This window comes from Haliaeetus leucocephalus, unplaced genomic scaffold, assembly GCF_000737465.1.
Source record: "Haliaeetus leucocephalus isolate CR32 unplaced genomic scaffold, Haliaeetus_leucocephalus-4.0 Scaffold668, whole genome shotgun sequence".
Lineage (NCBI taxonomy): Eukaryota > Metazoa > Chordata > Aves > Accipitriformes > Accipitridae > Haliaeetus > Haliaeetus leucocephalus.
In genome coordinates, this window is record NW_010973104.1 from 1,792,280 (window position 1) to 1,819,974 (window position 27,695).

General features: G+C 50.8%; 1 protein-coding gene across 4 annotated transcripts in view; it reads right to left on the reverse strand.

Moving 5' to 3' along the window:
- Positions 1-26,920, reverse strand: part of ACSF3 (acyl-CoA synthetase family member 3) — a 66,510-nt gene extending 39,590 nt beyond the window's left edge. The window contains exons 1-6 of one of the 4 annotated variants that reach the window (XM_010579572.1): positions 21,346-21,427; positions 17,598-17,696; positions 17,235-17,445; positions 11,126-11,280; positions 10,495-10,640; positions 5,014-5,126 (exon numbers count right to left, since the gene is read on the reverse strand). In XM_010579572.1, coding sequence (XP_010577874.1) covers positions 5,014-5,126; positions 10,495-10,640; positions 11,126-11,280; positions 17,235-17,354 — 534 coding nt within the window. In that variant the 5' untranslated portion in view covers positions 17,355-17,445; positions 17,598-17,696; positions 21,346-21,427. Of the gene's footprint in view, positions 1-5,013; positions 5,127-10,494; positions 10,641-11,125; positions 11,281-17,234; positions 17,697-21,345; positions 21,502-22,861; positions 23,594-26,582; positions 26,701-26,870 lie in introns of those variants that run through there. The other 3 variants (XM_010579569.1, XM_010579570.1, XM_010579571.1) reach the window with 3 other exon arrangements.
- Positions 26,921-27,695: the final 775 nt, after the last annotated feature.

The following is a 27,695-nucleotide window of genomic DNA, read 5'->3' on the forward strand; positions in this document are numbered from 1 at the left end:
GTGTTGGTTGATGAGAAGCTCAAGTCCTTCTCTGCAGGGCTGCTCTCAATCCACTCGTCACCCAGCCTGTATTTGTGCTTGGGATTTCCCAACCCATGTGCAGGACCTTGCACTTGGCCTTGTTGAACTTCATGAGGTTTGTACGGGCCCACTTCTCAAGCCTGTCAAGGTCCCTCTGGATGGCATCCCTTCCCTCCAGCGTGTCAGATGGACTCAACAGGCAGCTGCTTAAGGTAGCTTAAAAGTTTAGGAACTGCTTCAGATGTGAGTGGCTACAGGAGGAATAGCTGGGATGGCTCAAAGCAGGGAAAGCTGCTGCTGTCCCGACATCCACTGCCACACCTCCGCTCCCCAGGGATGTACGGGAGGAGAAGGACTTCTCCGAGGGCTCGAAGGACAGCATCTCTCCAGGGGACCACGCTCTGCATCACCACGCTCCTGCGCAGGGAGGAGGTGGGGGACACCGTGTGAGGGTGCAGGTCTCATCTCACACCAGGTTGCAAAGCATCCTCGGCTGGGAACGGACCCTGCAGTCATGGGATCTCATCAGGCTGGGGGATCTCTCCAGGCTGGAGCACCTTGTTTCGGTGTTGGCGGTGACGATGCAGCTTCAGGCAGGGCACGGCCGCCAGCCCGATCACACACGGCTCCATGTCAGCTCAGGAAACCAGCTCGCAGCCCAAGGTGCAGCAACAATTAGCAAGGAAGCGGCATGACAGCCAGCTAGAAAACCTGAGCAAACTGGACGCAACAGAGCACAAAGCTCATGAGAGCTGCAAGGAGATCGGAGGGCTGGAGCACGTGCGTGAAAGGAATCCAGCACTCTCATCAAGGGAAGGGAGAAAATGAAGGGAAGAACAGAGATCCAGCAAACTTTCAGCTAAGTAGATTATTGATCTTCAGGGTGTGCCAGAAACCAGCTTTGCAAATTACAGCAGTCCCCTGCTGCAAGCTCAGGCACTTACCGGATGGCAAAGCAGAAACTCTCCCCACCTCCCCGCTCCTGCCACCCACACGCCTTCCTCTGCCACCGCCACGATGCCGCCGAGCTCCTGTTTGCATCTCACTGCGGCAGGATGCACAAACATGTCCAAAGGGTGATGATGTGAAAGGAAACAGCGCGGTGCCCCAGCATCTAATGGGAGAGACAGTGTTAGTGGGGAAGAAACAGTTCGGAGAAAGTCTGTTGTCTTCTGTTGTCAAGAGGGGGCAGAAGGCAGAAACCTCAGCCCGACGCGAGTGGGGAAGGCGGTGACCTTGTGAGGCTCCGTACAGCTAAGCAAATAATTTCCTTGGCAAAGGCAGGCGCTCTTTCTGCTCACAGTCAGGAGGGTTTCTGCACAGCGGAGCCGAGGTGTGAACGCTTTGCAGATTGCCCTGACAATGCGCCTAACCCCCAGCACGAAGATCACCTGCTCGCAGGAGCCGAGAGGCTGGTGAGAAGAGATGGCTCGGAGCCCAACTCCTACCGGGGCGCTCAGCATCCCACTAGATCTGCCCCACCGTGCTCGTCCTTAGCCCTCCGTGCTGCCGGACATGGCCGCCCCACAGCACGGCTGCCCCACGCCACGGCCCTGTGTCCTCGCTGCAGCCAGGACCGGCTCCGGCTTGGCAGTTTCATTATTATCTGTGCAGCCGCACAGATGTGCGCTGCGCTTTCCGTACACAGAGAGAGGTCCCTGCCCTGAAAGTCATATAACTGAAGCAGACGGCAGGCGCTCCTTGTGCCGGCCCGGCTGCCACGAGGTGTTTATTTCCAGCAATCCATTACATGACATTTGGTAATTTTTCATAGTATCAATGCCAAACTAGAGAGAAATGCCCGGAGCAGGGATGGGGCTGGGGATGCTCATATCAAACCAGAGCAGAGTGGGCGCTGGGAAGGCTGTGTGCCTCCTGCCACTGGTCCCACCACCACTGTCCTTCCACCAGGACCCCTCTGCCTTTGGCACATCCACACCACAGACCTTCCAGCCCTCAACCAACATGCTGGAAGCCTCAGAGCCCTCCTGTGAGGGAGGTGAGAAAGTATTTGTTTATCCCTTCTCATAAGAGGCAAGGAAAAGGCCACGCCAGGGCTGTCGGGTGGCACAGGCAGGGAGGGTGACACCGACCAGATCTTCTCATCCCAGGGACAGCCCCTCCACCATGGGGGAGCAGATTTTAAACAAAGCCAGACCTTTCTTTGACTGGTGGAGCATGATGAGCACTCGGACTGTCAGATCCTCCTTGTTTTAAATAAATTCCACTGACGTACTCTCTTCTGACATAAATTATTAACGAAGCATGATGCACACAGTGTGCCAGCAGCAGCATCCAGGGCAGGAACAGGCAGCAGGTGAGGCTTTCTGCCTGCGACTGCAGGTGTGAAGCAGTTAAATTACACCGTCACTGGGAGAAGAAGCGTGCCACCACGGCTGCCACCTGCCCGCCAGCATGGCCATGCGATAGAAAGTCACACTCCATACCCAGGCCATATAAAAACCAAACTCCTGGCATCTCCACGCGTCCGTCTGTGCCAAGACACACTGAGAGTGGGGACCGTTCTTGCCACAGCCCTTCTGACAGTCCCAGGGACAGAGGCAGCCGGCTCCGCTCTGCTCCTGGAAATGCTGTGGATGTCCTAGAGGTACCCATCCAGGCACTGTCTGCTAGGGTGGCCCGAAGCAGATGGGACCATTTGCCTCCCTTCAGCCTGAAGAAACTCCCAGTTAAGCTGGGGCAAGGTGGGTGAGATGGGGACAGCCCTTCAGAGAGGGACCAACCCATCGGCCAACACCGAGAGGCAAACTACCACCTCCCCACACCCTCCCCAGCTGATGTCTTGAGAATTCACCAGAACATTCACAAAAACCCAAGGGAGAGCATGACTGAAAACCAGCCATCAGCAAGGGGTGTGGGGCCAATGCCAGCGCTGGTGGGAGCTCCTGGGAGCACTGTGAGATGTCGGTGTGGACCTCAGCCACCTGTGCTGGGGGCTGAAGGGTGTACGTGAGAAACGGCTGGGATAAAAGGGCAATTCCTCTGCCTCAAATATAAACTCAAGCAGCCTGAAGCCAGAGAAAGGAGAAGAGTTATATGAGTCTCAGCTCTCTGAAGACCTGGGGGGTGGTGGGCTTCCAGCACCAGACACAGGTCATCTGGGCTCCCCTTCTTCTCCAGTCACTCAATACAACTAGAAGGAAGGGGAAGGAGTATTGAGCAGAAAAAAAAATTACGCATTTTTTCCTCTCATAATTCAGAAGAACAACGTCCACATTTCATGCCGGAAGTAGCGGCACTTTGGGGATTCTTGTGTCTGAGACCTAATTTGTAAAGTACCTAGGGATCCCTTAGGGTAAAAAAAGCATTATAGGATCATTATTAAAATGGACATGTATTTCATGTTTCTGTTCCACACCAGTGAGAAAAAAAGGCCAAGATCTAACTCCAGGATGAGGGGACAAAACCGTGAAACAAAACACTCACCCAGTGAAGTGATAAAAATGGGACGCAGCTTCCTACGTGTTGAGTGCTGCACCGGGGAGGCTGCTCCAGGTCTCCTGCTTTGCCCACTGCTCAAACACACCACGGCAGTGACACAGAGTAAAGAGCAGCAACCCTTTTTTTTGTTTTTTGTTTTTTTTTTAATAAAAGCCACAATCCCTGGCCAGAGTGGTCCCTCTCAGCTCTCCCCTGTGCTTGTTTTGCACATCTGGGCTGAGATCCAGTGCTCCGTTACGGCATCAGAATGAAACCTGCTGCAGCTTGACCACAACCCACACACATGGTTGCCAGCACAGATAATCTAGAGAAAAAAAAAAAGGCTTTCTCGAGCCTTTCACCACTACTTACATCAGCAGTGTCTCTAGCATAGCCTGTCACAGACTGGGAAGCTCCTCTCAAACCCTTGGCATGTACGTGGCTAGATGAGAAGCTATTTCCCCAGAGGAACGAGTGAAGCCACGTATTTCAGGTTGAATCTCATGCCTGCCTGTCTCCCACCCACACGACGCACACGACTGCCGGCGTAATTTCTCTCACACATACAGCATCTATCTACTCAGCCGAGCCTGTACATCACCTGGCTATTGATCTGCCGGAGGCAACACGACCTGCACCCGCAATGAGGGCGCAAAGGAGATGTGGCAGGAATGCAGACCCTGTTCAGCCGTTTCTGTGGGGAGAGAAAGGGGCTGAGGCAGCAGGACACCCTGGACCTTGGGCTGGGGGCTGCTTCTGCAGCAGGGAACACACAGCATACTAACACAGGGGCAGCTCATGGGGAAAGGGGCCCAACCGCTTCACCATCAAGGACATCTGACTTCTGAGATACCAGAACTGCTGGTGCAGATATCACTTGGTGGTTGGAGCTCAGCGTGGAGCTGGATTTTCATGGAAACCTGACAGGTTTCCTCCTGCACTATTTTGAAGTGAATGCAAGCTCCAAGGCCACCAGTTCCAGTTCTCACTGCTGCACCCCTGATCAACCCAGTGAAATAAACACAGACCCTATTTCTAGGGTGAGAAATCACTCATCCTCTCCTCTAGACTGCAGATATTTAGTCACTCTTTAGATCAGAGCAGGGTCTACCTGAATTCCATTCTATTCCTTGTTCTTACCTTCTGCAGTAGACTTCAACTTTTTGTCCTGGCTTTCAAAGGCCAGGCACTGCTTAACTCCTCACCTTCCTCTAGGGCATCAATAGCCTCAGCAGACACAGTATCATCTTCTTACACCATAGCCCATAGCCCTCATACCACAGCCTTCCCCTCCCACTCCCACACAGGGCGTGCTCTCGCTCAGATGTTGTTCATCTGTGCAGCAAGGACGACACTTGTGCAGTCCATAAAGCACCACGGCTATAGTAACCCATAAAAAGAATACAAGAAAGAGAAAGCTCTGAATAGCATCACTGAGTTCCTGGGAATAACAGCAGTGCAAGCCTCAGTCCTTGGGGCTTCAAAGGGCTGGGGAGGAGAGAACTTTTCATGAGACAAAGTGAAGCAGCAGAGAACATGGCTGAGCACTACCTGTGTGTTGTCTTCATCTCCCTGAGCATGGATGGTGTAGGAACGACCACCGTTCTTCAAGGTCTCAGTGGCAATGCGCACTTCCACCCCTGGAAGCGGGGTGCCCACAGAACCTACAACAGAAAAAAAGGCTGAAACAGTGGACAGCCTCTGGGAAACAACAAAATCAAGGATGCAAAAGAGCAGCTGCTCGTCTATCAATGGCATCTGCAGACTGTGCTGGCACTAAAGAACTTCCTAGCAGGGGGTTACCCTTCAGGAAGGCTTCGATCACATCGTATGTCTGCATGCAAATGTCACTGCGGTGCAATACACCGTTGTTCGCTGAGCAGGCAGTGTTGGAAATGCCTAGGAAAACAAATGTGTCTCCAGCCCTGAACAGTCTCTCTTGGCCAGTCTTTGAAGACATCAGCACAGCTTCGCAGCTCAGTAATGAAGCTGTCTTTAAAAAAAAAAAAAAAAAAAAAGGCACCATGAAACCTACACAAAGACGTGAAAAGAAAGAGCACAATGATTACCACAGTGGCTCACTGCTTCTCTATAGCCTGGACCTGACAGAGAAGGCAAAGGCTTAACAGTGTGAGAATTGCAAGGGATTATCTCAGTTTTATGAGACATCAATACACTGTATATAAAACATCACAGGAGAAAAGCAGAGATCAAAACCACACCATTCTTCCACAGGTTTCAATTTTCAAAGCCAGGGAATCTGACACAGTGTCACAAATGACTGCTATTAAGCTCCAAGATGGTTCTGCGACCCAGAGCTCCCCAACCTGCAGCATTCCCACCCCTTGGTTTAGTCCATGCTCTTCTTGGTGAGCATCTGAAAGCACAGAAGAAAGGGCAGCTTTGTTCCTGCGACCTCTGTCTGAAGGGGGGCTCCAGGCTCAGCAGCAACCAGGAGTCATGGGCATCTGCTGGCTCAGCAGGTTTCGCTCTGCATCTCAACGGCACGAGACGGCTTTCGTTGCAAGACGATGCCTGTGACTTTCATCCCCTGTGAGTGGGAAGAGGGACGTCAGCACAGAGCAACCTGTGGCTCAGGAACTGGACAGGTCTGAGCTTAAATCAGTAAGTGTACTCTTTATTTTAAGAGATGATCAATTTTTCCCCTGGAGACCTTCCAGTTGTTGATGCTTTCTAGCTCTGCTATGATCAGCTTGACATTGGAAAGTCCTTAGAGCAGGGTGTGCAGGACCCAGGGCTCAGCGCTGCCTTCCCCTTGTCATCTAAATTTCAGGCATTTGGGTTGAGTGGCATTTTTCCTATCCTGGTCTCATTCTCCTGTTCAAGCCCTGGAGATCTGGTATCTGTGACATCATGATTTTGTTTGCTACATTGGTCAGTTGCCATGGAAATAGATATGTCGTCGTAGCCCAGATTTATGGCATCCCTGCAGGATCAGCTAAGAGCAGATGGGCTATGAGGGAGTGAGATTTTATTGCAGCGAAACTACCCGAACAATTAGCAAATCTGGCAAGAAATAAACAGAAAGCGACGTGGCAGTTCTGTGATGTGTGTCTGTTCAGCTTGAAATTGCCTTCGGCATTCAGGTCAGCCAACACGCAGCCAGGTCCTTCTCTTACCGCAAGCATCGCTTGGGCTGCTCTCATCTCATGGCCAGACGCTGCCAGGAGTCAGAGACAGAGGACTGCAGTAAGGACAGAGAAGCACGTGCCAGGAGAAGTGCCTGGAGGTGCCATGTAGAGGTATTTATGTATTTTAAACAGTCTGGTACTTGCCATGGTAGACTCCAGGAGGACTCAAAGCAAGTAACAAGTCATGGAAAACACCCTAAACGTTTGCATGCCAAGTTTGCTGAAGCCAACTTCTAGACTTCTATGGGAACATTTTCTCCAGTGTGAAAAATGCCTTGTGCAGACAGTCGCCAACCTGCCCGTGAGACATGGCAAGGGACAGCGGGCAGACACTGTGAAGTCAGTCTTGCAAAGCTCATCCCAGGGAACAGTAACCAGTGCAATGAACTGCTACAGGCTCTCACAGGCTTGCCATCTGTGGAAGCTTTCAAATCAAGATCAGATGGATGTCTTCCTGGAAGATGCTTCTTCCCTGTATGCAAGCTACTGACCTCAATGCAGAAATGTAATTGATTCAGGGGCAGCAGGACTCAATGATTAGTGCTCACTTCTAGTCTCGGTCCTTGAGAATAAAATACCAAAGATCAGCACAGCACTGTCAAAACAAATCTGAAGACACAGAGAAGGCAGTGTGTCCCCCATACAGTGTTTCAGATCCAGCCAAAATACAACTCCATCAATTTATTTCCTACTTGGCTAAAGTAAAACCAATGTGTAAAATAAGTCCCTCGTGGAGAGCTGTTTCCTTATATTCAGTCTGGAAAAGGCTTTCTGGTATTTAGGAAAAATCACAAACTTGGAAATCAACATCTGTAAAGGCTGAAAATGCTCATAATGTTGATTAGAGCTACACGAACCTGACAGTATTAATAAAATTTGTGCAAAACCAATGACTAGAGCTTCTCAGGCCCATCTGCTGTGTCAAGATACACACCGTGCTGACTCCAACAGGTCAGCAGAAGGTTAAGCCCCTTCCCAAAGGAACGGCACCGGAGGTCCTGGCTTCACCAAGACCGCAATCGAGGGTGATCAGAAAGGGGTCGACATTCTGCACTGGCTTCTTTTTGTCCCCAGCCAGAACCCCAAGGGGAAACTGGGGACAAATCCCTGCTCCTTCCCCTCTCGCTCCCTCCCAGCTCTCCAATTTGCAGGCTCCTGAATGTTAAGAAATGCTGGCAACATGCCCGCGGTGTCAGCTCAGCCGGCATCAGCCAGGCTGCAGTCAGGAAGGAGTGACACTATTATTCTTTCACCAGTTCTCCTCTGTTTAAAAAAGTTGTCAGCTCTTCCCAGATAAATTTAATTGGCCCTGCGGTCTGTGTCCTTCGGTATCTGGGGACCTCGATGCTGTTATGTGCGGTGGTGTCCTGGGAGAATTGAAACAGGCCAACGATAAGGCACTCAACGATCTCACTGTCAACAATACACGGAGTCCCCGCTGTAGGAGCTATTAGCCGCCTCTGATCTAAACCTCCAATTAAAGTGGTGATTAGGCCCAGTGAGGCATTCTCCGTCCATGAATTATTCATCTCCCTTCACAGTAACAGCACCAGGGGGGATTAGAATGAGAGCTGGTGAAAACAGAGGCATTTTAAGCAGGGTTTTAACCATATACAAGCAAACATTTATCTTTCAAATCTTTCATCTTTTCTTCTTCTGGAAATTAAAGCCCCCTCCCCTTCCCCTTCAGACCTGTGCTGTGGGTGGAGAGCCGTGTCACACTGCCAGAGACACCGGTGGTGACACGGGCAGGACAGGCAGGCTCCGAGGACTCGACCCTTCCCCAGCCACACCAAGCGGGTGGAAGTGGGCAAGGGAAGCCCCAGGACCTCTCCTCAGAGGCTCATGAAGCAGTAGAGAAGGACGTGTGCTGCTTTCACTCCAGGAGAAATCCCCTGGTAAGTGTGAGGATCCCTGGACCTACCCATGGGGTAAAGTGTCACGCTTGCAGCGCTCTTTTTTCAAAATAAAGCTAGTAACCGCTTTGGCCAGCGTGCAAGTCTGTGGTTACCACCGCCTGTACTTCTAACACCAGTATACCTGTACACCAGAGCCGTCTGAGGTTTTTTCTCTGGATATTTCACTCCTCCTCCTGCCCAGCCTCTGTTCCCAGCCCATCATTGCATTTGACTCTCAGTTGATTCTCTCACACTGGATGCCCTGTGGTACCTGGTGACCTTACATCCCAGCCTCTAATGGGGTACTATATCAAAAGCTTTTTCACAGCTCCAGTAAATTATGCCTCAGCTTCACCCATCTGCTTCCCAACTGACACTTCCTGAAATAAATTAATCAAGCCTATTCAATTATAGCCTTCTTTCTGTAAGGTCTCTCGCTGATCCACATCTTTGTGAGATGCTTCTCTCCCCTCTTGGGGCTGCAGCGAGCCCCTGGACAGTGGCTGGAGTGACAGTCAGCCAGCCTTTATCCCCAGCCCCTCTGCTTGTAGCTGCACGAGAGGATTTGTCCCCAGCTCCCCTGCAGACCCCGGTACCCTCAGGGACGCTACCCCAGCTCTGTTCAGGAGCACGGCCACCCAGATCTGGAGTAGGAGCTGCCCTTCTGGGTGCCGACGTCTGTCTTGCCCATGTTACTTTCAGTCTTATTTCCGTTCTCCTTTTGTCTCCTGGGAAATTTCTAGAGCCTCCGCTCATTTCCCCTCCTGAAGATGAATGAAAAGCAAACACAACCAGGCCACAGGGACATTGAAATGATCTCTGCACCGTCACCCTGTGGCGTGGGGCTCACAGACAGCTCGAGCTCCTGCAGGTGGGAATCTTGTTTCCCTGCCTGCTTCCCTCTCCTGCCTGCAGGGATGGGGCTTCTGGAGGAAGGGAAGACTGGCTGAGCTGGGGTGGAGGAACGACAGTTACTCTGCAAAAGTAAACTAGAGTTTGTATTTCACACTGTCCCTGAGCTGTCCTCAGGCGGAGGAGCCACTGCAGGGGAGCTGCGGCTTCTCCTCTCCCTGTGCAATCCCTGCAGGGGCACAGCTACTGCATCCCATGGGACTGGAGTGCTGTGGGAAGCCTCAATGCCCAGGAGAGTCCCCCTGGGTAACATCGGTCCCCCAAGACACCGGAGACCAAGATGATGCATATGGTGCCATGCATGCACAGACAGCATGTGGGGAGGAGAAGGTGGCGTAGTGGTGGGCTGGGTTGCTCAGCAGACAGATGGCCATGTTTTTAGCCAAAGGAAGGGTGGGGGCATTTTATATTTTTCATGTTTCAGATCAATTTATTTCTAGGTTACATAAAGTACAGATATTGAGAGGAGTCACAAAGTGTACCTAAGAGAAGTGAGGAAAGACAAGGAGAGAACAGAACCAGAGTGTACAACGAGGTGTGACAATTTTAATTCCTGAAGAGTCAAGAAACTTGCACTAAAATAAGAGTAAGCAGACATCCTATTTTAAATGTTCAGTACCGATCGGTTGGACGTGAGCTGCTGCGTGGGGAATCCTGTGTCAACACCACACACGAATACAATTTCACAGAGCAGGAGCTGAAGACGCAGTCCCATCACAGCGCTTGAATTAACACTTTGGACATAATAAACCATCAATATGGACTCTGCCTCCTGGACAGAACCAGCCTAGCTGGTCAGGTCAGCGTGCACCACTGTGAGCTCTGCACACACAGCTTTGCCAATCCACCATGGCCAGTGATCCCAGAGAAACCCAGCCACTTCCCACATACCCATGCCTCCTCCTGGCTTCCCAAGGCCAATTCCCCTGCCAGCATCATTGTTCCTACCACAGCCTGCTCCTCAAGCATGACAAATGGCAATTAGACGTATATTCTTTGTGATGAGAAAACCCAAGAACACTTCACAGCCAAATGCCTCCAAACAGTGTGCACCCTCTAGAGACTCCTACCTGGGACACGGACTCCATGCAAAGGGTTAGAAAGCGCCATCCCAATCTCAGTCATCCCATACCTCTCCAGCAACGTGTGCCCAGTGATGCTCTTCCACTTCTCCAGGACAGGCACAGGCAGGGCTGCTGAGCCTGATACCATTAACCTGCACAATGAAACCCCATTTAAGAAAGTATCCAAGATCACTTTTGCTCCAGGGAATTTGCAGTCTGACACAGGGTTACATAAAGGCTGCTCCTACGCAAACCTTAAGCCAGAAGCCCCCAAAGCCTTTTAACTGCAGCCAAGGATGTTCTTCACATATAGAAGATTCTCTGTCCGATATGGGTTTTAAATTAAGATGGGACAGCCTCCTAAAAGAGATACTGCACTACAAACTTGGGTTGGAGGACAAAGTCCTTAGTCTTGTGTTTGTAGGGTGACACATATAACGAGCATGCAGACCCCTCCTGGCTTTACCATGCAAGAGTGGCTCATGTAAGTAATGTCACCCTGGTTCTTGTCAAACAGACACTAAAGCACAACAATCAGCACTGCAAAGAGGTGATCCTAAAAAGAAATCTCGGCAGATCCACTGTGGGGACAGCTAGCCGCCAGCAGCCCCTGCCCAGAGGGGCATCGCTCACCTACCTGATGTTCTCCTGGCAAAACGCACGCACGAAATCCTGGACTTGTGGTTGAGAGAAATGCTTGTCATAATACTCTATCAGCTTGGCATAGATAGTGGGCACTGCCATGAAGACACTGATACGGGGAGCCTGGGAGCTTAGGAACTTCTTCCAAACCTAGAAAGGAAGGGAACACACATGTATAAAAATACACCTCAATGTAAATTGTAGAGGGAAGTGATTGTCAGCGCTGTCCATGCTAACTCCTCAACATCTTTGAAGAGGTTCACAAGCGAGGGGTCTACAAACGCCTCACAGGGCAGTGAGCCCCACCACTGCTCCTTCATACAGTGCAAGGGGCAACTGAGGTACAGGAGTGCAACAGGCTTGTCCAAAACAAAGCCACCCCGGGCTAGTCGCAAACAGTCAAACCTCTGCTATCTAAGACTTCTGGAAAGTACAAACCACTGGAAGCCTGGTGTGTGCACCTCATCCACGTCCAGAACAATGGCTCCCAACCCTCATCATGCCCTTCTTGCCCAAAGCACAATATTCAACCTCCTCATTCTACCAGTGGATCACCCACATGCTTTCACTCTCAATAAGCACAAGATGATGGAAATGGCATTTTTAGTACCATCATGTTACAGCCAAGAATTTGCTCATGAAGACGTAAGCTTGTGGCAGAATCAATTAATTCCCTTATCACGTACAACTCTTCAGAGGCTACACAAAGCCACCAGCTTTTCAAAGCATGGGAGCTCTTCTTTGCAAAGGCACTAAGCCACACGCAAAGAACGTGATACACAGGTGGGAGCCCACAGACTTGAACCTTTGAGGGAGAAATGCTTTTAAGATGGCTGGCAGGGCTGGGAAGAGAGATATCACGCACTTTAACTGGGAGTGAAACTCCACTGCAATGGAAATGGTCATCTTCTGGTGAGCAGGCGCAGGGAGACGGGCTCCCAGAGAGCTCAGATCAGCCATCAGAAACCACAGGTAAAACAGCTGTAGCCAGGAGACAGCAGCTAGCCAGGAGGGCCACTACACCAACCCCGCTCTTCCCGAGAGGAACCGTCCCTCTGGGATGGATGTTCTTCAGCTGCGACTCCTGCTAACATGTGGCTACTACAAATGGGGGCAAATTCCAGAAGCCAGCTCTGCTGGGGCGGGGGGGGATGAAGACTAAGTGACCCCCCGGTTGCTGCCCTGGCTGAGCAGCCCCTCCTGGGAGCAGCTAGCAACGGGAAGGAGCCATAAATATTGCAATTGGGCCCATTCCTTCCACACCTCGCCACTCTTCCCCCTAGATAAGCTCTTCCCAAGACAGGAACGATCCAAAGTCATCAATAAATTAAAGGCTACGGTGACGGCCGCCTCTTTCCTTTCGCTCCGGTCCCTGCCCCGTTGTTGACAAATGTATTTCCTAACAGCTCCTGACAACGCGCGCCGCCTCTCCCCTCCCTGCCCGCGCACGCTCAGCTGCACACAGGCGCGTGCGATGGCGAGAAAAAGCAGGAATTGATTGAAGGTGAACAAGTGATTCTCCTTCATGCTGTCACTCTGCCCCCTTCCCCTCCGTCCCGCTCGCTCAGGCTCCATTTCATTACTTTCTACTTCGCTGCACCGGCACCGCCTCCCCCCGTGTCTCTCACTCCACTGCTTCAGAACAATCAGCTCCTAAAAAAAAAACCAACCCACCGCCACCATGTTGTTATTCTTAATAGAGCCGGACACATCCAACAAAGGCACCATCCCACCAAACAGAAGGGATTTCATGCTGCCTCCCAGCCCAGAGATGGTCCTCGACGGGGCGAGACATATGCACAAGGTGGAAACCCCCCGGACACCTCCGGAGCTGGGACATGAGCGCCGCAAGATCCCCTCAGCATCAGGGAAAGCAGAGGAGGAACATGACTTGCCCAGACCGACGGGTGACATGCCCAGAGAGGGAACATCACACTTCCTTGCAGAAACCCCACCTACCAGCACGATTCCCTAAAGCAAGCTGGAATAGACAAAATTGCATTTAAAAGGATCTAACCCCTGCCATACTCCTCCCAGCCTCTTTCCCCAAAGATCTTATTCTCTTCAACCCCCCAATATCTTTCTCATTCGAGGCACCAGGATGGAGAAGGACCTCTCCAAAGCCAGGGGCTGAATGCACGGACCTGCTCTCCTCAGCCTCGTGCTCCCGAGAGCCATTGCCTTGGGCAGGGAGAGAAGTGTGATGAAAAGCAGGGATCAGGACTGTGCCAAAAGAATTGAAGGGAGACAGATGCTTGGGGCTGTTAGATCCTTGCTTTTCGATTTTTTTTTTTGCTTTCACAAGTCCAGAGCAGCTGTGAGGAGCACAGGCAGACTTCTAGTCTGGCCACACAGCACAGTTATTTTCACACGGATTTGGATTTGGAAAAAAAACCCAAACCATTGCTCCAAAACACAGCAGATCTCTCTTGCACCCCAGAGTCCCCTTTCCTCGCACGCCTGCTCCACTCCTGCCCTAGACAAAATCCTCCCTAGCACCACTCCAGCCACAGGAGCAGCTTTTTCGGTGTCAGTCCAACTCGCCCCAGCAACAGCCCCTTCCTGAAGATAAGCAGCTGCCTTTGGATTTGTGCCACCAGCTGCCGGGGTGATCTGCTGACAGCCAAACCTCTCCACCTGCTCTGCTCCTGCTCAGCCAAATCTGGATCCTACCCATGTGTTTTAATGGTACTAAGCACTGAGCCATGGTACAAAGCTGGCAGCCCCAAGCCCTCCGCAGACCCCGAGCTGTCCGGAGAGCTTGTCACTGCCCAGCCAGCTGTAACAGCTATTTCTGTTTTATAACTATAACTTCACGGTTTGAGAGAAGGATCTGGGAAAGTCTCGTTACCTGGGACTAATCAATCAATCCCAGGGCTCGGACAGCCTCGTAGCAAGAGGCCAGCTTTGCCCTTCCAGCACACAGCATCCTCCCACACCGTCAGGCTTAGAGCAGCACAATCAATCTCCTCTTCTGTTATCCCATGTGTCACCATCACCACATCAATTACCTGTGGACAGGGTATTGGCAGCCCATCACTTCATTTTATTTTGCTCACCTGATACCTCAGGACACCAAGTGCTTTTAAAAAGCCACGGATTCCAGAGGCAAACATGACACTGTGTGCCAGGGCTGCCGGACTTTGCACCGAGCGCTCACCAGACACAAGGGAAGCGGCAGTCTTCTGATGGAATACGTTCAGGAGATAGACCAAGATTCCTTTTAAGATAAACGAGGGCTAGAAACAAAAACTTTCTAACTGCAAGACAGCAAGAGTGGGAACAGCTTCCTACCAGCCATAACAGCAGTGAAAGCCCAGGGCAGGCTTACAGGACAGGGCTGCCTGAGCCTGCAAAGAAGTGGGAGACCTTCTGTTCCCAACAGCCTTCCCGTCAGCCTGACATTCCTGATTTTCTTCCCCTCCCACTGCACAAAATCATATCTGGACAATTCCATGGGCTGGCCAGTGGGATTTTGCCATCAGTAAATGGAAAAGAAAAAAAAAAAGGAAAAAATTACGCCAGGAGGTACAAAACAACATACACAGCTGTAAGATTTTTCCCACGTATTTCTTCCAGCACACAGATGGCAAGATGGTGAATGAGGACAGAGGAACACGCAAGCTGCTCCAAGAGATGGTCATTCCATACAGCAGCCTTCCCAACCAGCCTCCATATCTGCTAAGATCACCTGAAGCAAGAGATACAAGCTCAGAGGAGAAAAGGCAGTAACTTTTTTTCCTTTACAGAGGCCTCACCTTCAGAGGGAGATGCGCAGTGCCATAAACTAGACAGAAAACACCATATCTACCAACATCTGGGCATCTTCTAATGCAAAAAAAGAAAAGAAGGCGGCAAGAAGAGATGCAGGCAAAAATACCTAAAAGCTGAAAAGGAAGTGAATATCAGCATGGACTTTCCCATCAGATCACAAACGGATAATAGATAGCCCGTGCTGCTGCCTGTATTGACAGATATTACAGCTCCTCTCTTCTATAAAGTTATTGTATCATTTTCAGTTGTTATTGAATTTTTTTTAAACCTTTTCAAAAGTAACAATACCCCTAATGCAAGGCTAAATCATCCCTTTACTTCCCTTTTGATTGGGCAGATGGGTTTGTGTTTTGCACCGATCACTGCCATGCGGGCAGCACTGCCGGGGAGGAAAAGGGCGCCTGCAATTTTCGGAGCATCTGCAAGAGCAACAGGCAGCAACACGGCTGCAGCCAAGCCTGATCGTCGTTTGGCAAGACCCTGTGCCTAACACCAAGGACAGAAAGCTCCCAGAACTCTCCAGTATCACCAAAGGGATGGCAGGACCACGCACCCACGTCCGACACCGGTTTATCCCCAACAAAGGCAGACGGGCACAACATGAGATGGGAGAGAATCAAGGAGAGCTCTACGCTCTGCTAAGGACCGAGCCATGATGGTTCGTGAGCAATATGCAGAGAGAGAGAAACATTCTTCTCTTCAAAGGGAAATTGGGCCCTTGGTGGCTTCGTCTCATGTTTGTTATAACCCCAAACTGTTTGCGCTCTGCATGACTCTGGTTTTAATCATTTATTCATCAGTGCAGTCTGATGGCCCCTCTGCATTCCAGGCTGAAGCTTTTAAACCCTTCCTATGCTTTAGGCATACTGAAAGGAGCAAGTGCTTTCCCTGGGACCTGGTAATATAAGTAAATATGACAGGCTCTGGTTCCATTTTTTATATTTCCCTACACACATCAAAAGACATTACTCCGTAACAGATGCTGAGGACAGACGGCAGATCTGGGGAGACGGGAAGAAAAACTCTAACTTTTTAAAGCCAGGTCTGTGAGAAGTGATCAAACATAATCCATTCACTAGTGACCTGCTCCTCCCTCCACCGACTCCTCTTTGAGTCTGAAATAAAATTACTCCTCTGAAGCCTCCCATTAACGGATGAAAAGACAATTGCCTTTCTCCAGCTGAAACTGGATGGGAGACGCAATCCCCAGCATGCTATGAGCAGCGCCTTAGCCATGTTTGGTTATTGGAGATCAGACTCCTCTGCTTGGATTTGCCTTTTTTTTTTTAAATAAACTAAAAGAGCTGCCCAGAGTGATGTTTGCAGAACTGACATATCAAGGGGAGAGGCTCACTGCGGTGCGCACTTCTCCTTCCCAGAGGCAACCGTGACTGCCGAGCCATAGATCTCCCCGCACAGCCCAGTGAAGGTATAAAGCATCAGCGCCCAGCCTGGTCCACACAGATAACAGCAGCAGCAAGGACAAACAGTTTGCTTGCAGATGTAGCACAGGCTGCTGGTCTTCACGAGGAAGTCAGGGGTACAACCATACGATGCAGCAGTGACCCCCGAGCAACACCTGACATGCAAGCTCGACAAGCATCAGGTCTGCGGCAGCCTCCCACCACGGGAAAAAGCTGCCGTGGGTGACAGCACGCTCACAGCATGTCGGGGGAATTAGTCCCGAATCACACACTAGCTTTGGGCACTCATCATTCCCATCAGGCCAAATGCCTAGAAAGAAGGGTCCAAATAAAATTAATGATTTTGATGGCTTTGCGTGTGACATTGTAAAACCGGGTATGATTTTTAGAGGGCTTGATCCTCGGAGGCACCTTAAGTCAGACGTGCAGTAACACAGGCACCAAAACAACAGCTCCTTTTGGAACTTAAGGGCACTAAATCTGCATCTTGGCATATTTATCATGGAAGTAGTTGCAGGGTACAGACAGCATTGTCATTCTGCAGGCAGCACACCACAGCTCGAAACCTGCCTAGCAGAGGCAAGCGGGCAGTGCACGCCACAACTAGGTCACGCCAAGTTGAGATTTCTATAAGCTTCCCCTATCACTCAGAGCAAGGTTTTTCCTTCATGTTTTTGAATACTTCTCCACCTTCCCACTCCATACTTAAGGCTGAAAGATCTCCTGGGATCCAGTCTCACATTTATCAATGTGAAGAGCTGACAGGGAGCCTTTTACTATTAGAACATCTTTCCCTTAAGGAGAGATCGAGGTAGTCCAAGGCAAAAAAAAGCTGTTGTTCAAACTCAGGGTGGATCCACTTTGGCCAAAAGCCTCAGCATAGGATCCTGCAAAGCAGACACTGACCTCACAACTCACTCCGAAAGACTCCTGTCCGCAGGGTGCCCAGCGCAGCCAGGTCCCAGTCCAGAACGGGATCATCAACGTGTGACTGTCACGGCAAGAGCACCGGCGCAGAGGACGCATGACTTCCCCTGGGTCTCTCTCTCCAGACTCGCTGACATTTCCATTGAGTAACAGTCATACCACAGGGTGTGCTCAGCCTTCGCAGCCGTCACTGAATCGATGCGGGGAAGGGAGATGGAGAGAGGGAGTCTTTGGGGAACGGATGCTCTAGTGTCTGTTTGGCGCAAAGCCCGATGCTCCAGAGGCCTTCAAAAAGCACTTGGTCATGGGCTTTCTCCAATGCCCAGTAAGGAGAAGGCTCACCTTGCACTCCTTCCTTAAGCAGAGGCATTAATCTCTTCTCCTCTGGCCACCAATTTACACAAAAACTGTACAAATCCAGCATCTTTAAAATTTCTACTCCTGCATAAGAAAAAAAAAAAAAAAGGCAGGCATTTCAACCAGGCTCAGAAGCAGCTGAGAAATGCTGGCTGCCTGCAAACAGGAACAGTGCAGCTGGAGAAGTAAACTTAGCTTGGAAGCAAGTTATGATGGAAGGATCATATAGGGATGCTTAGGCTGCAGCTTGCTCTGGCTCCAAAGGAGGTTTCTGCCCTCCCAGTCCTCACCCTTGGAAAACACAAACAAACAAAAAACCAAAACCAAAACCCAACAACATCACAACAACACTCTTGCCCCACACAGCTGCTGGGAGGAATGCACTTTAAGGCTCACTGCTGTTCTCCTGCCTGCTCCAAGTCCACACGCTCATAGCAGCGCTGAAATTTCTCTCCCCACAGTCAGCGCTATCGATCCCAAGCACCAGAAGCACGGGCAGGAGCACTGGGTGCCAGTCCCATGGTCTCCAGGCAGGAGCACAGGCAGCGGCCCGAGAAGGGCTGCCCGTGGAGACACACTTCACCCCAAGGAGTACACGCACCAAAGGACTTAGCACATCATGTACAAGTGGACTGTAACGCTGGAAATTAAGGGCCCATTTATAAACCCTTTATTAATAAGTGATTAATAGATGCAGCCATATTTTTTAATAACTTACAATAAAAAGATGCTACAAAAAGCTTAAGCAAGACAGTCTTAACAGATGGTGCTATAAAGTGAATTATAACATGTACAGTAGCTAGTGCAAAGTAATGGATGTCCTCATTTAATAAAAAGAATCTGATTTTATGCAGCAACTTTCACGCTTGAGGCATCTCAATACACTTTAATGAGCCCTTGTGGCCTCAGCAATAGCTTGCGTGCAGCCACAGACATCAGATGCTGTTTTAGGAAGAGAGTGGATGTTGGTCAGGACACTGGGGTTACTCCACAGTCTTGATTTTTAACCTTTCCTTGGACAGTTACCAAAAACAGACAGAAGGATCTGAAAGATGCCACCTCCTAACACTGCACTGCAGGGAACGACAAGCAAGCCTTGGTCTGGGGCTTGAAACGTCTTCTAACTAAGAAAAAAAGAAAAGAACATTATTACCACTACCGAAACCAGACTGGCATCTGTATCCACGACTATAAGGCACGCCGCAAATTATGTAATTTAATAAACACTGTAATAATAAAGTATTTATTTTGTATAATGAAGTGTTAGTGATTAGAAACCAAACACACATTGGGCATGCTGCTGCGGTTTCTCTTGAACCCTTGCCAGTATCACTCAAGGCTAAATATGTCTGCAGCAGGTTGAGAGTAAGTTCCTAGCCTTGTTTTGATCAGCCTGTCAAGTGTTTTAGCTGCCATTCGAGTTTCTTTATATCACACTATAATTGGCTGCTTTCTCAAGGTGTAGCGAAAGAAAAAAGCACACAGCAAAACTCAGGCTCCTTTTGCAAAATCCTCCACTGAAACTCCACTGCTTTTCTGAAAGCTGATTTCAGTAGCAAAGGGCATTTTGTAAACAGCTGGTGAAAATAGACTGGAACTGAAAGGCAGCTTGCATTAAACTCCACAAGAAAGCCTTATTTACCCTCATGTGCTTTCTTTGTAGTGTCGATCAAACCACTTTCAGCTCCCAGGGGAGGCCCTCGGAAAAATAAAGGGAATAAAAAAAAAAACCCCAGAAAAAGCAAATGACGTCCTTCAGAGCCCGAATGCACCTGAGAGCCCTCGGAACGGCACTCGTGGCGGCAGGCACGCTTGCCACACCGACCTCCCTGCCCAAGTTCAACCTCCAGGGTCAAGCAGACGCCCTCCAGCACTGTCCCCGCTTGCCCTTGGTTGTCAAGTCTGGGGGAGAGCTTTGATCAGAGAAGGCAGGCGGGGTGTCCCGCTCCCCCGCACCTGAACCCATCCTTCAACGTCAGCTCATTGATTTGCAGATGTCTGGAGAGAGCAGAGAAAAACACAAGGGTATAAGGGACAATCAATCACCAGTGGCACAGGACGTGGAGAAACGCGCCCTCCAGAGGGCTTGGCTTTGCTTCCAGGCTACCAGCACGCTCTTCTGCCACCTCACCAGCATCACCAGGGCTGGCCATGCTCCGAGCTCCAGCTTTGGTGGGGCACACGTCCCTACTGCACCCTGAGCTTTTGGGGTGACAACCTAAAGACAGGGGAAGACACTTTGGCAGCGACCATCGAGGAGAGAGCCCTGGCTACAGCTGCCAGGGGACCTTCCTGCCTTCTTCTACCATAGCATCCTACCTATTTACCTTGGAAATGCAAATGCAGAGCTGCCCCTCCAGGATTCTGGGGCTGTTTCCCCGCCAAAGCGTCAGTGCGCCGGCAGCAACTGGATGTTCAGGTGTCAGGGCCATCTTGAAACAAGAAAGGAAGCGTGCATTTTCTGTGGTTGCTTCTCTGAGAAGCAGAAATAAGCAACAAAGAATCACATGGTCCTGCAGCCACTCGTATCAGAGCCCAGGCTCACCCTCGCCTGACAACAGAACAGTCAAAGGCTTCTCGGTGTATCCCACACCTTTGCACTTTGTCTTTTCAGTGTGACAAGGCCACCCAGCATATGAATAAACAGGTAAAGCAGCCTGTTTAGTTACAAAGCACAGGCTTGACAGACTCTTTGCACTTTCCCAGGGAGTTCTGTACGAAACCCTTGTTTTCTTTCTGCTATGAGGTGGCAGCAGCACCTGAAAATCCAGTTGCTCCCTTAACAGTGACACTCCAACATCTCTCACACCACCCACAACACTGGGAGACGTAGATGAACGGTGCTGGATCCCAGGGGCCGGTAACTGTAGAAACTGTTCTGTTCAAATCTTACTGTTGGTTGCCCTGTTTCTAGTCCCTTTTCTTCCTCTCTTTAGGTCAGCAGCCTGCCACTGCAGCAAGGAAGAAGAGAAGCAGAGCACTGGGACTGGTGTTTCCTGTCTCAACTAGAAAACAACATTATAAGCATGTCTCTACTGCATTGAAGTAAGGTCTCCCTCCTGCCACCTTTCCTGCAAGGCTGCAAGAAGGTCTTGATTTGCAAACTCTGTCATATCACTGAGTCTAAACCAAGAGATCTGTTAACATTCATTTCTCCACAGAGGAAGAACAATGTTTCCATGCAAGTGATAAGTACCAGTATTTCTCTTACCTGGGCTGCAAGAAACTCTACAGCCTGTGTTCTGTCATGTAATGTAATACAAAGCACCGAGGACATAGGATTGAAAGGGGAAATGCAAGCTACTAAAAATGCCAACAAGCAGCATAGCTTCAAGCAGCACACCACTAACATGCAAGAGAAAAATCCAGGATTTCCACCTTTCCTGGTACTAGAAAATTAACAACCCTCATTCTGGGTGCAGATGCTCTTAAGTGGGTACGTAGAAGGGCCCACTTCCAGTCAGAGACCCTCAACATCATGAGGAGGGGCAGTGTAGCGTTACAATTACATACGTCACACTTAAACAAGTTGTAGCCTCCAGAAGAGCACGTTTACCCCAGACTGAGTGTCCAACCAAGAGTGTTTTTTAACAGACACTTTGTGAATGGCATGCAGCCAGTGGCTGAAGAGGCTGGAATTCTTTAAGAACTTATTTCCAAAGTTGCTCTAATTACAATGCACGGGGTCTTGCTGCTGAATTTCAAAGACAATGCGCAATCCCTCCAGGCTTACCATCTGTGCATTGAATTCAGGTAACATGATGCATGTCGCTCCCACCCAGAGAGGACAGAGGAGCTTATTGATCACCCCGTGGACATGATGTAAAGGCAGCACATGCAGAATAACATCCTCCTTCTTCCACTCCCATTTTTCAACCAGCCCCGTGGTCTGCAGAAGAAAACATATAACCCAGTGTTAGGGCAGGAGGAAAGACTCCCACTGCTTGAAAAGCCCAAGGTATCCAGGGCCCCAGATCCCCTGGGCACAGCTGGCAGCAGAAATCCCAGACCTCCTGGAACAACACTTGGGCACAAAAATCTTTCCTTTAGGGTCAGCACAAGCAAAATTCCCACCACAACAGTAGAATACAAGAGGAATTCCTCCTGCATCTCATCAGTACGTATCTTCGTATACAGCAGCAAAATTCTTCCTCATTTCTGAGAAATAGTCAACAATTATTTTAAGCAGGGCCTACAAAATTATTAGCCTGCTACTGCACATGCAGAGCTGGCAGATATAGTAGGCTTCATGTTATTAAAAAAAAATTAGTATATCAAGCTTATAAAATACTCTGCTATGAAGGGATAATTGTCTAAAGCGTTAGACCTCAGGCTTCTGGGTGAACAATAACCTTCAGAGCACAGCGTTAGCAACTGGAAAGCTTATTTCCAGCCATCTAAAAATAAAAAAGCATTTGAACAGTGGAATTTAGTCATGTCATTCACAACCCTGTTCCACAGGGCAGGGAGAAGGTTTTAGGCTTTCTGTAAGACAGCACAAAAGATGGTGACTGCTCAGGCCACCTCCCAAATGATCAGCATATTTGTAAGGGAACAGATTCTTTGCCCAATATAGCCAAGCCCTGGCTCTATCCATCAAGGCTTTCATACCACTCCCAACATTGCAGTATCTGAGCACCCAGAACAACGTAAGCTCTCAGAGGCATCCGTAAGGCACGATGTATTCCCTGCCCTTTTTCCCTAATGGCATGAGTCTATCAGTTGCAGGCAGTGATAACCAACTGGTGAGGTAGTCAGCAGGCTCATTCAAACTTTTAATTCCTTTTGGCTCAGAGAGCTAATGGATTTTTTGCCTTGGGGATATATAGCTGAATAATGCACAGACTTCACACAGTACTGTACTGGGCTGGGCTAAGTTATATTCCAATTAGGGGCACAGATTTTTTCCTAGTCACAGTAAAGAAAAGCAAACTGTAAAGAAAGCAGTCTTTTTACAACAGGTTTCATCCCTTCTGCTTTCCAGGAAAGCAGGGAGAAGAGTCCACCTGCTCCTGGCTGCAGTTGCAGCACCACAACACCAAAAGGACAAGGTTTAGAGCCTCAAACACGCTCATGTGTGTTCACTTCAAAAGGGTTGAGGACTTTTGAGATACAAGCCCACAGCTCTGCGCAGGAACTCGGTTGTGGTAAGGTGTGTCATGCTTTGAGGTTTGCAACCCCAAATCAGCTCTGAAGGCCAAGACCTCTGTAACTTGGCATGAGCTTTGCAGAGGGAAAGCGGCACTCACCACAGCTTGTACGTTCTCATGGGTGCTGAGGACACCTTTCGGTCTTCCCGTTGTCCCACTAGTGTAGATTATCATGGCTCCTCTGTCCTTCCATGAGGAGCAGGTTGTCAAGGGATGCTCTTCCACTGCTGCATGACTTGCAGATTCATCACTACGAGACCTAAGAAGCGGCAGAACCGGGACTCCCAGCTTCTCAGCACTAGGGGCTATTTTCCCCACATATTCCTCTGCTGCGATGACTAGAGCGCTCTGCGAATCCTGAATCACGTACTCCAGTTCCTGCACAGGGTGTTTCTTGTAAAGGGGCACTGCTATGCCCCCACTCATCCAGGAAGCCCACTGGGCCACCACATATGAGGCATCATTGGGACACAAAAATGAGATCCTCTCTTCCTTCAAGTCCCTGCTGGAGCACTCCAGAGCTCTACAGATCTCCTGGGACAAGCGTAGACTCCGGCTGAGAAGGTCCCTGTAAGTGTGCTCACCGTTTTGGTCAACAATGGCGATTTTATCACCAAAAGCCAAAGCCCTAGTGAAGACAGGGGTAACGTCACTGCTGTAGGTTGCCCACACAGTCTGCAGACCCCTGCGAGGACAGCCAGCCCTGTTCTGCCCATGCAACCCCCATCTGCAACGGTGCAAGTCCTGGACGAGGCATCGAAGCGGCCGGCTCACTTGGGGGAAGAGCAGGGAGACCAGCATCCTGCCAGCACCGCTTGTTTTGAAGTGATTCTGCAGAAAGCAATTATAGGAACAGATAAGTATGTGCAGCAATTACCCAGGGGTTTATTCCCACAAAGGAAAAGTGGCAGCCTTCATTTGAATAATACCCACTGTATTATTAATGTTTATGCTTCAGACTGCTGCATCCCCAGTGCGCTAGGCCCTGCCCAGATGGAACAGGAGACAGAGACCCTTCCCTACACAGCCTCCATGTCCCTAAAAACCAGTCTAAGTTAAATTATGAAACAGTTTTCATCGATCAGTAGTATTAGGCCACTAAGTAGTGGCTACTTGAGGTGCCACTCTAACTCAGCGGGACCAGCATTTAAAGAAATTAAATAATTACAACAGTACCTAGCTCTCAATTTGCAGTTTCCACTGCTTTGGTAAACTATTGCCTTGCTCTGTGCTTCCAGTTAGGCAGCATGGAGCTAGACATGAAATCCAAGCCTCCTAAGGTTTAGCCCAGTGGAAGATTGTTTCCTGTGTGATCTTTCTTTCAAGCAATAGCACATCTAAATACAGGGAAGTGCCCAAACCCTCCCACCTGACAGGTCATCCATCACAAACACTGCTTCAGCTCAAAAGCTCTTACGTGACAGACCAAGTGGTTAACAGCTCCGGAACAGCCGCAGGCAGCAGGAGCCCTCCCCATGCCAAGCAGCTGGTTTTCCCAGCAAACAGCAGCAGGGAACCGCAGCCGCACACACACTGACCTGTGGGTTTGGTATGGCACTTCTGAAAGTACCAACCTGGCAGCACCCGGAGCCAGGCAGAGCATCGGAACAAGCTCAGCCATGGCACCAGGCTCCACCTGGGCAGCCAGAGCTTGATCTGAGCCCAGCCCAACCATCAGCCTGGCCCAGCCACTCCGCCACAGAGATGACACGATGCACAGAGGCATTAAGAGAAAGTCTCCAGAAAGAAATGGGGAGGCGTACCAGCACCATTAAAGGCTTTACAGGAAGATCACGGGCTGGCACAAACGGCACGCATTCTGCCTTTGTGCTTAGACAGCATGATGATATCAACCTATCCACTCACAGGAAAAGTTACCAAAAAAGCTTTTGCAGTAACTGGCGAGAAGTACCAGAAGTTTGCACTTTACCCCTCTTTTCATCATCCCCTCTTTTTCAAAGGGAAAAGTTTGTGTAATAGTATTGGACTCTACCTGGATCATCTCACAGAAACATCAGGGAAAAAAAGTTAATGCACAGTGCAAAACCCATAAGAATATAACAGGGAGAAGGAAGCCTTGGGGACTACAGGAACACTTTGCAGGGGAGACAACTGGTACACCAAAGACAAGAGGAAGAAGCAATAAATTGAGAGGACTGAGGAGATGCTTCAGAAGAATCCTAACGCCCCTTTGCACAGAGCCTGGAGCTCTGGCTGGAAGCTCAGCAAAAGCAAGCACCCTCTCCATACAGAGACCTTCACCGACACCAACAGGGGAGCGGAGAAGAAAGAACAGGGCTGTGGCAGAAGAGAAATGGCTTTACTGCATGGCCTATCTAATGGCTGCTATTAAACACCACCATGAAGCATCCCCAGAGAGATACTATGACAAGAGGAGACAGCCAAAGGATGACAACTTCTCACTCTGTAAGAGTGTATGCAACACTTCCTCAACGCTGGCAATAATGACTTGATTTTTTACAAATTTTCTTATAAATGCCTATTAGTGGTGTGGCTCAACTCAAATAGCCTCCTAGCTCAGCTTCCCACCATGGGGAGGAGCTGAAACTAAAAAGATCCAGAGAACTGGCAGCTACTCAGGGACAAGCTGAACACGGCTTAGCCCAGCTCAGGCTGCTCAGACATGTCCACGGGCAGCACCTGCTGACAGCAGCGAGTGTTTATTTTTGCCTAGACATAGCTGTGAACCCCACAGTTTCTCCCATCCACCTTCAGAGCATTTCTCCAGCCAGACATTGGTTTTGCACATATTTTCTTTTGCATATTGACCTCAATTTCTGCTTCTGCAAAAGAAACTTGTGATTTAGTGCGGAAACATCTGGGAGGGGGAGAGGCTTTAACCCAGAGCGTGATAACCATGTGCACTCATGACATATACCATCAGCATGGAAAAAAACAAAACAGGTCATGAAAAAGCTTGCATGACATCTTTCCATTTCTCTGCAGAGACTAAAATATAAAGAGCCAATACCATTTGTAACCTAAATCAAACCACCTCCTCCTAACCCACGCCCAAGGCCAGCTCACTGGCGAGATGTTAATGCCCCAGACATTAAGAAGGGCATTAATTGGAAGCGACCGTTTGCCAGGATCACACCGTGCTCCAGCCCAGTGCAGCTAAGTGCACTTGGCGTACTCGCTCTTCCTCATACGGCTCCAGAGCAGGTGTTAGCTGCTGCTTCAGAGCAGCGCCTTCCAAAAATTACATTATTCCCTTTTCACCACAGCGCCAGTCCAGATTTAATGGAACAATAAACAGCAGCACCTTTAGCCAGGCCTGTGCATTTATGGACTTCAGAGAACTAGCGTTGACTGTGCGTGCGCTGACTTGCAGACACTCGGGACGGGCAGAAGTAACGCCAGGGGCTGTTTTCTTTACCTCACACGTTGCTCAGGGATAGCTGGTAACACAAACTTTGGCAGAGCATACCGGAATACAAAGTTTGTCGCTGGGGGCCTTGGGCAGAAGATCATGGCGGCGCAGCAGATGAGCGTTTGCCGCCTTGAAAGGGAAGGCTCAGCCCCCACCTTTCTATGGCTCAAGTAAGAAAAGAAAGCGGCTGGGGAGCTCACAGCAGCTCCCGGCATGGCAAAGCCCACCGCAAAGCATGGCGGAGCTGGAAGGCATGAGGCTGAGCCCTTGCAGGCCCCGTGTCTCCCCCGAGAAGGACGGGCTTTATTCTTCTCTCGCCCCAACTCTCTGCCCTTCACCCTACCCACATCACGTCTCACAGCAGCAGCAGGAAAAACCCCCTCGCCCCATTATTTCCAAGCTACGGAGGATGAAAATTGGCCTCACCAGGCCGGAGCCGAGGCACAGCGCTGCCACACGCCAGCGTCCCACCGTGTCAAGGGAGCGAAGGGCCGGTGTGACCCCCCCACCCTCCCGCAGGGACCGGGGCCGGCCCGGAGCCGCGGCCGAGACCCGCCACAGGCCAGCGGGTCCCGCAGGGGAGGAGAGCCGGGCCCAAAAGCACCGGCTCAAGGCTCAGGCCCGGGTTAACGGGACAAGACCGGGCCCGCTTCAGGGGTCCGGAGCCCCGGCCCCCCCCCTCCGCCTCCTCCCGCAGCCCCGGCGGGGCCTCACCTGGCGGCGGCACCGCGCACCGGGGGACCGGTCCGCCCGCGAACGGGCTCCGGCGGAAACGCGGCCCCCGCGTTCCGCGCCCTAAACGTTCCCCCCCTCCGACGCCCCACACCCGTTTTATGGGGATTTGGCCCCAAACCGCCCACGTAGGGGGTGGGGCTTGTCGTGCACGGGGGGCCGGCGTCCTCCGCTGGCGCCGCAGCGTGCCTCTGACGTCACTGCAGCCCCCTGCGGCATCACCACGGCATCCTCTGACGTCACGGCGGGCATCCGTGACGTCGCGGAGCTGCAGCCCTGCCCGGGATCAGCTGGGTTTCGGCAAGGCTGAGGAACGGCCCGGGACCCCCGCTTTGCGGAGCCTGGACCCACGGCACCTCCTGAGGGGGGGGACGGACACACAGACACCCCCAGGGACACGCAAAGGCCACCACGGTGGCACACGGCGGCCGAGCTGGAGCTCCCCGCCTACGGCAGCACCACGTTCTCCTCCCGCTCCGGCTCCGTGGCCACATCCAGCACCTCCCAGCCGGGCCAGAGCAAAGCTCGGACAGGGGCTCGGCGGGAGCCGGCAAGGGACCTCGGCACGGGACAGCCAGGCGGCACCGACCCCCACCGCAGCCCCACGGTGCCGAGCGGAAACCCAGCCCGGTTTATTATTTTTGGCCGGTCCCGCTGCAGATTTGCCTTCGCCCCTGCAGCAACGGGGGACAGCTGGACCCTCTCCCGGCAAGTCGCCGGCAAGACGTGGCACGCGGCTGGGTGCACCCGTGGGTGACGGGCACAGGGGTGCTGCCGTGGTGGGATGGGGCAGGACTCCCTGCACAG